At 40.6% G+C, this 16,238-nt stretch overlaps 1 protein-coding gene across 15 annotated transcripts in view; it reads left to right on the forward strand.

The window, feature by feature from the left end:
• Positions 1-14,206, forward strand: part of SLC29A3 (solute carrier family 29 member 3) — a 139,954-nt gene extending 125,748 nt beyond the window's left edge. For all 15 annotated transcript variants that reach the window (XM_078776258.1, XM_078776260.1, XM_078776261.1 and 12 more), the window contains one exon: positions 1,634-14,206. In XM_078776258.1, the coding sequence (XP_078632384.1) occupies positions 1,634-2,234 (601 nt within the window). In that variant the 3' untranslated portion in view covers positions 2,235-14,206. The remainder of the gene's footprint in view (positions 1-1,633) is intronic.
• The last annotated feature ends 2,032 nt before the right edge of the window (positions 14,207-16,238 follow it).

Raw genomic sequence — 16,238 nt, forward strand, 5'->3', positions numbered from 1 at the left:
TATATAATTGTATTCCGGTAAATAGTCATTTTAACATGAAAATATTGGCATTTTATTGGATTGTTACCTGTTCTACCTCAAAAAATGTAAAAATAGGGTTTATGAGGATGAACATGTTAAGATTTTTAAAAATCGAATCCGGCATGCACTTCATTTGAAATCGGCATACTTTACATTTTGTTTACAACAAAGTCTACATGAATGCAAGCCGTTAACACTAAATGCTTCCATCACCCTTTTCTAGCGTTTTTTTTCTCTCCAAATATGACCTGGTATAACCCCGTTTTTTTACCTCCTTATTTTGGATGCTTGCCCCTTTGCTTTCTTCCTCCCTTCCTGTTACTCCTATTGCCTCCCATCATCCTTTTTCCTTCTCATTCCTTGCACATTCACTTGCCTTCCCTTCTCTTTCTGATTCACTCCTCCCGCCCCCCCCCCCCCCCCCCCATGGTTTATAAGTCTTTAACAAAATCGCACCCATGTCTGAAGGAAGTGGTTCAGTTTGGCATTTTCAATATGAAATAGACAAAGCCTAGAAACAAATGAAACCCATTAGAATTACCCTTTAGAACACTTTTAGAAACACCCTTTCGAATTACCCTTCAGAACCTTTTATTACCCTCTGGAATTACCCTTTAGAATTCTTTGGAATTACCCTTTAGAACCCCCTTAGAATTACTCTTTAGAATCCTTTGGAATTACCCTTTAGAATCCTTTAGATTTAAACATGGTGTTGTAGAAAGGTTATTCCTCTTCTTTTGAGGGACAGACATAGCCAAATATTGAAGTGGCTTCACCACTTAAAAACAGTGAAAATTAGAGAAATAACCTTTGAAAGAGGAAACAAAATGAAACCAAAAGACATGTTGAGTGTCAATCGTTGAACTAGGACTTGTCTGTGTTTGAACCAATGTAGAAGTGGTTCCAAAAATCATATATTTTATTCTGGAATGTTAGGGTAAGGTCGGCATCTTGAAGATTATTGTCCAATGTCCACCCCTCCTCCCAACCACCACACTGTCCACAACTTCTATGTAGTGTTGTATTGTGAAGTAACTGTATAATTTATCTGGTGCTCCTTTGTATTAGTTCTGTCTCAACTACAATTGCCTCCAGGAGAAAACGATGCGGATTCCTTATTTGATTAGTCTCTTTGTCTTGAGTTTAACAAATTTGCGAGTTTATCTGGTAGCACTAAGTAGCAATTACTTACCATAAGCTATACGCCTTGGCTTATCATTATATTTCAAGTATCGCAAGACGCAAAGTCTGCAGTTGAGCTTCTACCATGGTCTTTAAGAGTTGTGGTGGGGTATGTATTTTTTGATAGTTTGCAGTATACATTGTTAGACTCAATAAGTAGGGAGAGAGAGAGAGATCACGACCCGAAAACATAAATTTTAATATTTGTATGGTTAGCAAGAAGATTGTCAGCTTATTGGGATAAAATATATAATTACGTTTTATTCTTCTGAACAGGTGAAGTTTGCAAAATGGTTGTTGAAGCTCTGTGTCCTTTTCTTGCTTCCTTAATATTCTAAAATATATTTAATTGCCATGCTTAGCATAGTGTGGCACACGAGCATCAGTCGATCAAATTGTCTTTTGCTGTATGTGGGTGTTTGTGGTCCAGGTACTACTTTGTTCCTGATGGCTCCGAGACCAATCCGGTGCCTGTTCGCAATTCACTGCCACCCATCCGTATGATCCTCCATCACACACGCTGCCTCGGGTTCTGTGTGTTCTACTGCTTCCTCATCTCTATTTCGCTCTTTCCTGCTGTTTTGTCCAACATTGAACCCACATCCTCAAGGAGCAAAGGATCCTGGCTCAACAAGTACTTTGCACCTGTATGTATTTTCCTGCTTTATAATGTGGCGGATCTGGTAGGACGTACCGTCGCTGGCTGGGTCCAGTGGCCCTCCCCTCACAGTCACTTGCTTCTGGCTCTCACTCTCCTTCGTACTGTCTTCATTCCACTGACATTGATTTGCCACTTTGACCCAAGAAGTCACCTTACGGCCAATCTGCTCTCCAGTGACATTTTCCCTATCCTTATTTCTAGCACACTTGGTCTGAGCAATGGTTACCTTGGGAGTTTGGCACTGGCATACGGACCTAAGGCGGTGCCGCCAGAGCTGACTGAAGCAACTGGTGTGGCATTGATGGTATTTCTTGCTTGCGGCCTGGCTGCTGGTTCCTTGTTTTCTGTTTTATTAGTTTATTTGATCTAAGTGCTGTTGTATCACCAGGAGTTGATTGTTGTGATGTGAAAATGAAGATGAGTTGTAAACGTGGTCAGATGTGGAAGACCTCCCCTGAGTCAAACAGCTTGATATCTAAGAATCATCCCATAAACCCTTGGACCCTCATTGTAACCAAATACATACTTTTATGAATGCCTTGCAAAAATAATCATGTTCTTTGAAGCTTGAAATGGGCCATAGGTGGGATTAATAATTTGAGTGTGGGTTCAGCAATTTTAATCCTTTCACATTTTATCGAACGTCACAGCACTTGCACTATGTAGGCCTACTCATCAATATACTGTACTCGTTCATCCTCACATCTCGATGCTTTGAATATACTTGAGATTATGTACTACATGCCACTCATGGCATTCTGAATTTGTCTTGGAAAAACAATCAACGTGCTTGGTGTTGCCAAGAATAGAGGGATTTATTGAAGGTTCATCACGAGCGCATACTCATCTGATGGATTCTGCATGGGCACTTCCTTATTTTTTGTGGAATATATAATTTTTTTATCAGGAAGTCTGTGAACTAACTTTCACTAACTCCATAACTCAATGACTCAATAACTAACTCAATATTCAATAATATATGTAGAGATGACCCTGACACAACATAGATTTAATACAACACATGTCCTCAAAATACAACACAAAACGCACAAACACAAAACCATAAACACAACAATAAACAACAATAAACACAAAATACAACACATGTCCTCAAAAAAAAAAAAACCAAGATAAAGTACCTACCAGTCATCTATGGAGGATTACACATCCAATAACATTAATTAAACGTTTGGACAACATCGTTAAATACATAATTGACATGTTCAAAGTAGCCATTTTGTCATTCTTCATATTCCTCTTTTCTTTAGAGAGTCAAACTCAAAACTGGATGGAGTCTCTCAGGACTTGGTTTAAATACTGACCTACTGCATTTTGTAGTAGGAAGGCCCATGACTACTCTAAATTTTGATAACTTGATAGCATTCCACAAAAAGTAAGCAAAACTCTATCTCTGTATATAGTATTCGGAAGGGAAACAAGAGTGGGTGGGACCACACGTGCCAATCACCATTGTTGGGGTGGGGACATGGCAACATGTGCCGATTACACCTAAATAGGTGTGGTTAATGATGTAATGTTATGTACAGTGCAGTTCAATAATATTACTCGAATAACCTAAATAACTGCTTCCTTTTAATGAAGTGTTCTAATAAACCAATAGCTGTAATGGAGCCAGCCAGTTTGCGAACTAACAAGTGCTATAATTATACACTGAACAGCAAAATAAACGTCAGTCAGAATCAATATTTTGGAGTCTTTATTTTCAAGTCATGATCAACACGAATTGAGATTTAGGATCAACATGAAACATTGCAGGTATGGTCACCACAGTTCAAACAATAATGTGAAATGTTCTGAATAAGAAAAACACAAGACCAGGTGAGAACAAGGGAGGTCAAAATCAGTATCTTGTGTGACACCCGTGAGCGTTGATGACAGCCATACATCGTCTGTACATGGAGTGGATTAATCGGTTGATGAAGGCATTTGTCACTTGGGCCCACACTCTGAGAAACGCCTGACTGAGTTGAGCTGCAGTTGTCGGCTTTGGTCGAACGTCATTCAGTCTTCTTTGAACCTCGTCCCACAAGTGCTCTATCGGGTTTAAATCGGGGCTGAGCTCAGGCCAGTGCATGGTTTGGATGCCATTCTGTTGCAGGAAGTCCCTTGTTGCTCTGGCAGTGTGGGCACGGGCGTTGTACTGCTGGAAGACATGATTTCCGTGACGTCCAAAATGTGGCACATCGTGAGGTCTGAGGACTTGATCGATGTAGCGAGCAGCTGTGACACCATTGCCTCTTCCTGGACCAATATTCTGGAACACCACAGGACCGACTTTGTGATTGAGAGCAATAGCACCCCATACCATGATGTTTGGACCACCCCACGAGTCTCTTTCCATCACACAGTCATCTGAGTAGCGTTCCCCACGTCTACGCCAAACTCTCACTCTGCCATCTGCCGTGGAAACACAGTATCGGCTTTCGTCTGAGAAAAGAACGGTTCTCCACTGCTGGTAACGCCAATTTTGATGCTGTGTGGCCCACTGTAGTCGGTCACGGCAGTGTCGAGCTGTAAGAATGGGGCCACGATACGGCCTGTGACAACGGACATCCCTGTTCTTCAAACGTCGACGGACTGTATCACCACTAATGTGTCTCTGGTGGGTTCCAACTGTTTGTCTTGCAGTTTCTGTAGCCATGGTAAAGCGATCTTGGATGTGATGACGCACAATCTGTCGATCCTGTCGTGGTGTTGTTACCCTCGATCTGCCACTGCGTGGGTGGTCATCGGTGCTGTTGGTGGCCTGCTATCGTTCCTGTAACCTGTAGATGGTTCTCACGTTGACATGGAAAGCATTGGCAACCATTCGTGCAGTCTGTCCAGCACGCAATCTTCCAATAGCCTGGTCTCTCTGAATCCTCGTAAGTCTGGGCATGGCGCTGGCATCGAAACATGAATGATGAACACACGTTTTGGGGTGCCCTTTATAGGGAAAGTCACAAGGAGACGCACGTGCATTTTGATTTTCATGGGAATCATGCACGACTTTGTACCATGGTCGTTTTTTTGCCTGCGTTTTGGTGACCTGTTTTTATCCATGTGTGCACGACTGTCGGTAGTTAGGATTAAATTTAGATACAGACTAATGTAAATAACGAGATATCTAAACGAAATGCATTGATATTTCGATGGGAAATGTTCAGGAATTATTTTTATGAAGTGACGTTTCTATTGCTGTTCAGTATATGTTGTACTAAATGTGAGGATGGTGGTGGAGTTCCTGGATACAGCTGACAGGACAACACTGCACATACTGCTGTACGTGTGCATAATATATAATGCTATTATATAATAAACAGTTATAATAGCATGTATGCTATGATTACTGCCCATTATGTAATAACACTATTTAATGCAAGGTGTTTTCACATGTAATCGACAAGCTATTTCGGTGTGCAATCAAATTAAAACTCTCCAGCATGCAAATACATCACACATTTAAAAAGCATGGAAACAAGTAATAAAAACATTTCTTTCAAAATGTAAAAGGATATAGCGATGGTATTCCTTAAAGTATGTAAACAAAGTAGGGATGGTCACAAGTAATTATCATCTGAAACCATCCTCACATCTTTCTTTGAATAATGGTTGGGCCTGAAAATATATATCAAGTTTTATTTTCTTTTTTTTCCTTTTTTCTCCTCCAAATTGTCTCCGGATGATGCTTGGAGAAGGGCTGTGCATGTTTATTGCCATTGTTAAATAAGAGTCGCCTTTGTGATTAAAGTCTCAGCTATAGTCATAACTCATAAGAAATGTGTGTCATACCAGGGGTGTCTTACTGTGAAACAAATGTTTACCATCTTGCCATATGTTGAAATAATTTAAATATGTTGAGGTAACTATGAAATGAACATAAATTTCCATTATTGAGAATGAGCACAATGACCTTCTGTGGGGTTCTAATTCTTCTCAAAAGACTGCTCGCTCAACAGCAATCTAAATGGACTAAAAATGCAGGGATGCCCAACACCAATGTGCATAAGTATAGCTTTGTAATCAGAGTATTGCCAACACAGACTATACCATTTTCAACCACAGAAAGTTGCTCTCCCTATCCAATGAACCGTTTGAATCAGTTGAACCATGCTTAGTTCAACTGAGTATGCAATCCTAAACCTTTTATCTGGACCACACTCTGCAGCTTGCATATAAACGAGATTCATCCAAGTTATCATATTTTGTCAGGCAGCCATTTGCAAGCAGGTCTCATGTTCTGATTTCAGAATTGCAAGCTGCAGAGTCGATTGAGCTCAGAGACTGGAAATTCAAATTATATGTCTCATGTGGGTGTGACTTTTCATCTTCTCCTCATATGCTTTAAGGTCACTATAGTTGGTGTGCCATGCAAATGGAACCCATGGTTTTTGTTTTTAAGCAAGTGAAGTACTCTTTCAGCGTACTTCATGCAGGAATTCCTAATTCGCTTGATCTTTCGGGAATGTAATGTTTTATTAGCCCGTCCCCTTTGCGGCAACAATTTTGTGTGTGTGTGTCAAGCCGTAACCTTTTTACCATTTGAGCTATTGTCATCAAATTTTCATCAAAGCTTTATTGTGATAATACGGAGAAGGTAAATTAATTTTTTTTCCAAAAGGTCAAAGGTTAGCGTTACATAAAATCATCAATTTTCATCCATTTCAAATGAAAATTCAATTTACAATTTGAGTTTTTTCATAAAATTTGCAACAAAGCTTTATTATGATAATATGGAGAAGGCAAATTAATAATTTTGTCAAAAGGTTAAAGGTCAGCATCACCTAAAAATCGTCAATTTTCATCCGATTGACCTGAAATGTTAAGAATTTGCATATTGGGTCACTGAATTGGTTCACCAATCAAAAGCTAGAAGCTGATTGGTTTTTTAGATCAAAAGGTCAAAGGTCAAGGTTGTGTAAAATCGCCAATTTTCAGCTGATTGGCCTGAAGTTTTAAGAATTTGCATATTGGATCACAGAATTGATTCAACAATCAAAGCTAGAAGCTAATTTTTTTTTTTCGTACTAAAGTTCGAAGGTCAAGGCTGCATAAAATCGATTTTCATTTTGTATTTTTTAAAAACCGTTTCGTTATTTTATATATATATGAAATAAGAAGAAGAGGTATAATTACAAACTGACGTGGATGGGCTTTGCATTTTCAGATGCTTTCTAGTTACTGCCTTTAAAAGTTTTGTTCAAGCATATTGTTTTATGGTTTGAGTTGGAAATAGGTTTGATCTCGTCATTTTTTGATGTTTTATTCTCGGTGTTGGAGGAAGGAACCTGTCAACTTATCGTCTGCCACCACAGGGCCAAAAACGTTTTGATGGCATTTTCACGGTGTAGCCCATCAGGCAAGGCTGTCTAGAACAGTGTTTTCCGTATGTATGTATGTATGTATGTATGTATGTATGTATGTATGTATGTATGTATGTATGTATGTCCCCTCAAACATATACCAATCACAGCTGAGGATCTGGTCACATGACAGGGTGATGTGATTACGTCTGTCATTACGGCGGTACGGCAGCTGACTCCACCACTGCCATTTTGATTTATATGCTGTTCAGGCAAAACATATTGTCAAACCTGTCATATATATCACAATCGCCATGCTCTACCTTTACGTTTTTCATTCAGTGTGAAACGCAACCAAACCGATTGTTAAAATGAAGATCAAATATCGAAAGCATAGGCATTACGGCTCTTCCAAAAAAACGGTACGTATAGGCCTTAGGCATTATTCCTCACCTTCGGACTGCTTCGGACAAATTAAGCCCAAGTTTCTTAATACAGTTTTGTCTCGTTTCACTTGTATCGTTTTCTTAATAATAACTAGCCGAAAGCACCCGGCGTTGCCCGGGTTCTTTTTGAATGAATTTACTACTATAATTCTGCTTTTACTCACGGCCGTAGAAGATTGAATACTATAATTTAGCTCAGCTTTTAATTGCGAAATTGGCCCAGCCCGGCCGAGCCGGCCTCGCCACCTAGCCTATAACTTTCCCGGGGCAATGTCCCGACATTTTTAGTTCTTTTTGAATGAATTTACTGCTATAATTCAGCTTTTACTCGCGGCCATAGAAGATTGACTACTATAATTTAGCTCAGCTTTTAATTGCGAAATTGGCCCAGCCCGGCCGAACCGGCCTCGCCACCTAGCCTATAAGTTTCCCGGGGCAATGTCCCGACATTTTTAGTTCTTTTTGAATGAATTTACTGCTATAATTCAGCTTTTACTCGCGGCCATAGAAGATTGACTACTATAATTTAGCTCAGCTTTTAATTGCGAAATGAGCCCAGCCCGGCCAAAGCGGCCTCGACCGGCCTCGCCACCTAGCCTATAACCTTCCCGGGGCCCGTCCCGACATTTTTGGTTTCAGAGGTTTCCTCCTATCTTTCACCGTTCAGGAGATTAGCGCGTGCAGACAAACAAACAAACAAAAACTTTCTTTTATATATATAGAAGATAATAATAATACTAATGTCGTAAATATAACCATAACACTTTAATCCCAATGTCATGAAGACGAGGTTAATGGATTGAAGCGGTGTATGGTTCATTAATCATTGATGAGCTGTGTTCGGCACTAATATTAATAACCGCAGTATTAACGGAGAATAAAAGTAAGGAATTAGCCTCGGTTTTTTAAAATGGTAATATCATTTTTGAAATAATGATAACGTAACGTTAATATTATAGTAAATCTAATCGTAACACTAATCCCATCGTAGTGACTGCAAACTTACTGGAAGTTCAAATATATGATCATCTACATATTAAATTACGGCAGCTTTGTGTCCATTACGTCATTACGTTTATGATGTCATTACGACAGCTAACTCCACCCGACATTTTATTTTACTAGTACACCCGGTCACTACGGGAGCTGCAGGAAGGGTCATTCCTCTTTGGGGTATATTAGATTACAGTCGATCTATGGTTGGGTCTCGAGAACATTGGGTATGTGTAGATTTACCAAGTTTCTTGTGGAGAGATCGCCAAGTGGTTTAAGCGTTCGAGCAAGCACTCCATTCACAACCGTTAAAGAATGGCTGGCTTGGCAAGCGCTAGCTAGCTTCTTGGCAAATGAGCACACCTCCAACCCTTGTGGGGTATATAGATTACAGTCGATCTTCGCTCAGTTCTGTAAGTAAAACCTACCCCACGGATGTCTGGATTCCTCCAAATGTTTACGGCATAGCCCATCGGGCATAGCTGTCTAGAACAGTGTTTGTCCATCTGTATGTATGTATTTATGTCCCCTCAAATGTATACCAATCAGAGCTGAGGATCTGGTCACATGACAGAGTGATGTGATTACGTCTGATGTCATTACGGCGTATGGCGGCTGACTCTCCGCACACCACCATTTTGATTTATATGCCATTCATATTGTTGAACCTGTCATATATCACAATCGCCATGCTCTACATTTACGTTTTTAATTCAGTGTTGTGTTTAACCCGATTGTTAAAATGACCATCAAATATCGAAAGCATCAGCGTTATGTCTCTTCCAACAAAACGGTACGTACCCAATCCTTGTGGGGTATAATCTGGATTACAGTAGTTCTTCCCTTAGTTCTGTAAGTAAAACTTACCTTGCTGATGTCGGGATTCCTCCAAATTTCTTTGTTTAATGTTATAAACTGCATTAGCGACTGTTTAAAAAGCTAGCTAATGTGTGTGTTTGTGGTTTATTAAATTTTAAAAGCCCAGCTACACCGCTGTTAGACTTCCAGTCTTGTTTGTTAATGGTCGGCATTCATGCCTACAATGTTCTTTGGGTGTGACAATCATCACCATGCTGGATTTTTTTGTGCAAGGTCATTTATGGGTCAAAGGTCATCCATGGGGGCTTATTTTAGAAGTTGTGCCATATTGGTGCCGATTTAACCATACACATAGATTTTAAAACTATCCCATATCTTATATAGATGTCTATACAAGGTGTTTTGTTTATTTTAAAAGAAACAAACAACTTTGGGTCAAAGATCACAGCCCAATCACAGCCCAACGAGTTCAAACGACTCGATTTCACTGATTTTACTTGATATCGAGAACAAAAAATAATTTTGGATTGTTTTTAGCAATTTTTTATTTCAACTTTTCAAAACCATGATTTTGTATTTTCAAAATAGCACTTGTCTATTTTCACTCTATCAGTGCATACTCAGTTATATGAAGATATTCCACAGTTCATCATTGAATAAACTGTCAGTCTACAGCAGCATCTAAGGTGACACACACACACACACACACACACACACACACACACACACACCTGGCTTGCATGATAACACCTGCATCTCGCTGTGCTGCATTTGGTAATTGTATCCACAGGATGTTTGTTGGATGCATGCCTTTGGACGACTGGCAATCTCGTCCAATCAACTTCAAGACCTTTCTGTCCTTCTTTCCATCCATTCATCTCAGTTACAGATCCAACTTGTATGTCTGCTCTGTCCGCAAGCAGCCATAACTTTGCTTGGTAGTTCGATCTTGCCAAGTGAAGCTCTAGGACATCTCTCGTTGGTGGAAGCCACTACAAATCTTTCCTGGTCTTGCTGAATAGAGTGTACCTCAATTCATCTACATTTGGACTTTCCAGGTCTTCACCGCCATACAACTTACATACAAATTATTCTGGACCTGATATGTCACCATCCCGACCGATACCGTCCAGAAGGTAGGATATTTCCGATACACCTTCCAGCAAAACTTTTTGGAGAACCCTATGAAGGACAATGTTCACAACTGGTGTAGGCAGGGAATCCAAGCGGATTATCCAAAATAACCCCATCCAGTTTGGATGCCATCAAATGCACCGGGAAACATTTTCTTTGTTTTGCCAAACCTGCAACCATTCACGTTTCCACATCGACGTCCAATATGGCAGAGCAGTAGGAGAAGGACATCGGTATCGTGACACATTACACCAAGTCGCTGGTATTGGTTTTGGTCAGCATCTTTGGCATGGAGCTCAAGTCGTACAGTTGTGGCCAAAAATATTGGCACCCTTGCACTTTTTTCAAATAATGCACCATTTCTTCCAGAAAATTGTCGAAATTAAAAAATATTTTGGTATCCACATATGTATTTCTTTGCTCTGCAGTGGAACAAACAAAAAAGCTGAAAAAATGACAATCTTAGCTTATTCCACACAGAAATCCTAAAATGGCCCGGACAATATTATTGGCACCTTTTAGAAGTTGTTAGAATAATTAGATTTCAAGCAGGTGATTCACCTTTACTTTGGAATTGACCTCACCTGTGGTGAGTTGCAGCTACTTGCAATATAAAAATCACTCATTCAACCAGTTTGAATGGAGAAAAAGAGTCATTCTGCTGTTTTGTCATTGTGTGTACTGCAATGAGCATGGAGAAAAGAAAGAAAACCAGAGAATTTTCTGAGGAGGTCAGACACAAGATTGTAGCCAAGCATGAACAAATCTCTAAGCTACAAGTCCATCTCCAGAGACCTTAATGTTCCTGTGTCCACCATACATAATGTTATCAGGAAGGTTAAGGCCCATGGCACTGTAGCCAACCTCCCTGGACGTGGCCGCAAGAGAAAACTTGATCGAAGATTGCACCGAAGGATTGTTTGAATGGTGGAGAAAGCTCCTCGTTCAACTGCCAAACAGATTAAAGCTGACCTTCAGACACTAGGTACGACAGTTTCAACTAGCACCATCCGTCGCGAACTCTATGAAAGTGGTTTCTGTGGTGGGAGACCCAGAAGGACCCCACTACTGAGAGAAAGACATAAGAAAGCCTGACTGAAGTTTGCCAAAACACATCTGAACAAGCCAAAATCCTTCTGGGAGAATGTCCTGTGGACAGATGAGACCAAATTAGAGCTTTTGGTAAAGCACATCATCTCTGTTTACAGAAAACAAAATGTAGCCTTCAAAGAAAAAAAAACACCTTCTCTACAGTCAAACATGGAGGAGGTTCAGTGTTGTTTTTCGTTTGCTGTGCTGCCTTTGGCACTGGGTGCCTTGAATGTGTGCATGACATCATGAATTCAGGAGATTACCAAGGCATTTTGGAGCGCAATGTTCAACCCAGTGTCAAAGCTGGGTCTCCGTCGAAGGTCATGGGTCTTGCAGCAGGACAATGACCCCAAACACACTTCAAAAAGTACCCAAGAATGGTTCAAGACAAAAGGCTGGGCTGTTCTGAAGTGGCCAGCAATGAGTCCAGATCGAAATCCCATTGATCACCTGTGGGGAGATCTGAAAACAGCAGTTGGGAAAAGGCACCCTTCAAGTTTGGGAGAACTGGAGCAGTTTGCACAAGAAGAGTGGGCCAAACTGCCAGTAGAGAGGTGTAGGAAGCTCATTCATGGCTATAGGAAGCGCTTGACTGCAGTTATTTTGTCCAAAGGCTGTGCTGCGAAATATTAAGTCCAGGGTATCATTAATTTTGTCAATGCCATTTCTTTATATTTTCTGATTTGAAAGGATATATAATGGTCTGAATCAAAAACAAAGGTTCTGTAATATTAACAGTGAAATAAAGAACTCTGGAGACCAAATACTTTTGTCAATTTCAACTTATTTTTAGAGAAAATTGTGAGTTGTTTGAAAAAAGTGCAAGGGTGCCAATATTTTTGGCCACGACTGTACGTGCCTCTTCGTGGATTGCAGACAGGATTCTAACATCTTGCTTGTTAGATCTTGCATTTACAGGATCTAGATGCCCTCCACCAGTCGTGACTTTGTGGTCTCTTGTGAGAGGAATTCTTCCGAAGTAGCTCATCATGAAAAGTGGGCAAGATCTTCTTTGATTTCCTGTAATGCCAGAAACTGATCCCAGACATGTGGTAGAAGAACTTCTGGTCCCTGAATAAGTTTTCCAATTGGTCTTCATTTTAGATGTCTTCTTGGATCATGTTGAAGACATGATGCATAAAACTAACAATCCATGGATGTAAAACCAAATGCAGCACAGCAAGATGCAGTTGTTATCGTGCAAGCCAGATTTGCAGGTACGAGTGTGTGTGATGCAGATGGATGTGCAAATCCAATGACCTCTGAGTCTGCTGCAGATTGAAGGTCATTTGATGATGAACTGTGGAGTACCTTCATATACCTTCCTTCATATACCTTCATATACCTCCAGTGTATGCACTGGAACTGTGAAAATACAGAAGTGCTATTTGGAAAATACAAAATCATGGTTTTGCAAAGTTGAAATTAATAATTTCTAAAAACAATCTTAATTTATTTTGTAGATTTTTAATTCTTGATATTAAGTAAAATGAGTGAAATTGATTCGTTTGAAAGCCCAAAATTCAAGTAATCATGAGTTTTTAGTGAAATAGCTTATATTCGACCTTTGACCATTTGACTGTGACCTTTGACACTTGACCTATGACCCAAATTTGTTTTTTGTTTCTTTTAAAATAAAGAAAACACCTTTTATAGACATTTATCTATGATATAGGACATTACACTTCATATGGTTAAATCTGTACCGATATGGTACTACTTCTGAAATAAGCCCTCTGGATGACCTTTGACCTCTGAGTGACCTTAAACGCGAAAAACCAGCGTGGCATCCCCCTAGGTGATGATTGTCATACCCCAAGGGACATTCTAATACCAGATAACGGCCATTAACAAAAAATGCCATCAAGTGTTTTTGGCCCAATTGGCAGGCAGAGTATTGTGATTAAATACCACAACATTTGAAGCAGCGTAATATAGTGAGTAAGTTATCAAAATAAATATGGGATTGATTTGTTTTATATCTTATTTTGGTAATTGTGGGTGCATTAGGACAGCTCACAATAGCCACATAAGACAGTATACTGTATTTGTAAAAAATAAAAATTGCAAGGTATCTCAGCATGGGTTTTTTTTTGTTTGTTTGTTTGTTTTTTGGCTGGCATTGGCTTAGCGGTTACGGTGCCGGCTTGGGATCCTCGGATCCTGGGTTGGAATCCCGGTCGATCGCTGAATTAACGACAGGGTGGTTGACTCAGCCTGTGATCCTTCCGAGGTCGGCAAATTGAGTACCAGTTCATTGGTAATTCCCTGCGTGTCGCAAAAGGCGACTAACAGGGTTGGTGGCAGGAAGGGCATCCGGCCATAAAACATTGCTTCAAAAAGGGTCCACGGTGCCCGAAAAAGGCCAACCCCTGCTCTGCGGGGAAACATGGCTTCTAAAGATGGTTCCTTAGCAAGGGTTTTTGTTTCTTCTTTTTATTTCCTTTGTCCAGTTCAGTCTCTTTCCACCTTTCCTCTGTATTGCCAGAGAAACTATAGTTGATTTTTGTATAAAATGTAAAAAAATAAAGCTTCTTTTACCTTTTATACCCTCACTCGACTTTATTGCCTCCATGGTGTCATGCTTTACGATTCCCTGACCCCGCTTCCCTTAAAGTTGAGTAACGCAGCGGAGAATACACAGGGTGATTTGCCATTGATTGTAAAGGTACCTTGTGATCTTTATCGTCCACCAGTAAATGCTGGTAGATGCGACACCAAGCTCGTAGTCTCGTTGACAAATGATAGAGTAGACGTAACGCACCTGTTGATGCAATTCACACCTGTCCCCCAAATATTCCTACAGGTCGCACAAGATCTGCCTGCAACCCTCTTATGGTTAAACTGCCAAAATCAAGACTTTCTGCTCACCTTCACTCCTTCATTCCTCTTTTCTCCCGCCTCTGGAACAAACTCCCTCACTCTCTTCAATCCCACTGCACCCTCCAGGTCTTTAAAACAGCTGTTCACCACCATCTCTTATCCTCCCCCATCCAAAACCTTGATCTTTTCTACCCCCGCTAATTTCGGTCCCCTTGTGTTTTATACCTTTCCCCCCCGCCCTCCCCCTCCCACGCCTCCTGCCCCCAAGCCCTCTCCCTCCCACACTTCTCCCTGCTCTCAAATGTTGTTGTGTGGTTGTGTGCTTCCCCTTCTCTCCCCATCTTGTCTTCCGCTCCCTCTTTTTGTGTGTTTTGACACACATTCTTCTTTATTAACATATATTTTAATCACTGTAGTCAGTTTTTCTTTGTGAGAATATGCATTTATTTTCATTTTCAAAACCTGTACAGTGCCTTCAGAAAGTATTCACACCCCTTGACTTTTTTCACATTTTGTTGTTACAGCCTGAATTTAAAATCGATTAAATCGAGATTTGTTTTTTTTTGTCACTGATATACACATAATACTCATAATGCCAAAGTGGAATTTTGTGTTTAGAAATTTTACAAAATAATAATTAATAATGAAAACCTGAAATGTCTTGAATCAATAAGTATTCAACCCCTTAGCTCTGACACTCCAAATTGAGCTCAGGTGCATCGCCGATTTCCTTTGATCATCCTTGAGACGTCTCTCCAACTTGATTGGAGTCCACCTGTGGCCAATTCAGTTGATTGGACGTGATTTAGAATGAAACACCTTTCCATATAAGGTCCCACAGTGCATGTCAGAGCAGAAACATTGCGCGAATGACCGCCACCGGTACTATCCCTCTGGAACCCTTTTATCATGCTGTAATCCCCGCGCTTATGTTGGTGTAAGCCGTAAGGGGATGAAACCTTTGTTACAAATTGTTTCACAACCTCGGCTTTATTAGCAATCAGGCACATAGTAAATCTACCCGAACCATATTGTGCATGCCACAGATATTTATGATTCATGTGGAATAAAGGTCGAGGTGGAAACTATAAGGGGGTCAAGCGCCCTCCAATCTGGTTGGTGCACAAATTGAGCTGCCTATGGGTACCTCAGTACACATGCTGACTATCACCTGACTTCTCTATGGCACACTCATTTGATTGGTGTACGGTTTTGATGACCTTCGCCCCTGCTCCTTTTGGATCGCATGGAGCCTCCATCAAACCATGACCGGTATGTCGGTGTCATGGATCTGGGTCACAATCATTACTTGGCGTGGGACAATCCATCTCACTGATGTGGGGTGAAATTGTATAATAGATCCTCCCCTCCGACCCCTCTCCCATATGCAGTGATGAGTCAAGGTCCAGTCACTGCTGGCCACGTCATCCAGCTTACCTCTGTGGGGGCCACATTTGCCCCACAACGCACACCAACGAACATCAGACGAATGAAATGTCCTTAGCTACACTGGGTCACTTGATTCGATACTTCTTACACCCCTCAAACTGGCAGCATTCTTTGTACGTAGATTTCTGCTTCTGTGCTTCTCTGTTTGTATTTACTGTAGTCGAACCTGCAAAGCTGGGGTACTCTCGCAATTACTTTCTGAAAGTTTTCTTCAATGCCATCCTCTTCATCTAATCTGAATATAATTACTTCCAGCTAAAAATTAAGGTTGTTTCCCCCCCGCCCCACAAAATTCTGGGCAGGTAGAATTCCACA

The sequence above is a fragment of the Myxine glutinosa genome, chromosome 4 (assembly GCF_964187855.1).
Source record: "Myxine glutinosa chromosome 4, kmMyxGlut1.1, whole genome shotgun sequence".
In the NCBI taxonomy this organism is placed as follows: Eukaryota; Metazoa; Chordata; class Myxini; order Myxiniformes; family Myxinidae; genus Myxine; species Myxine glutinosa.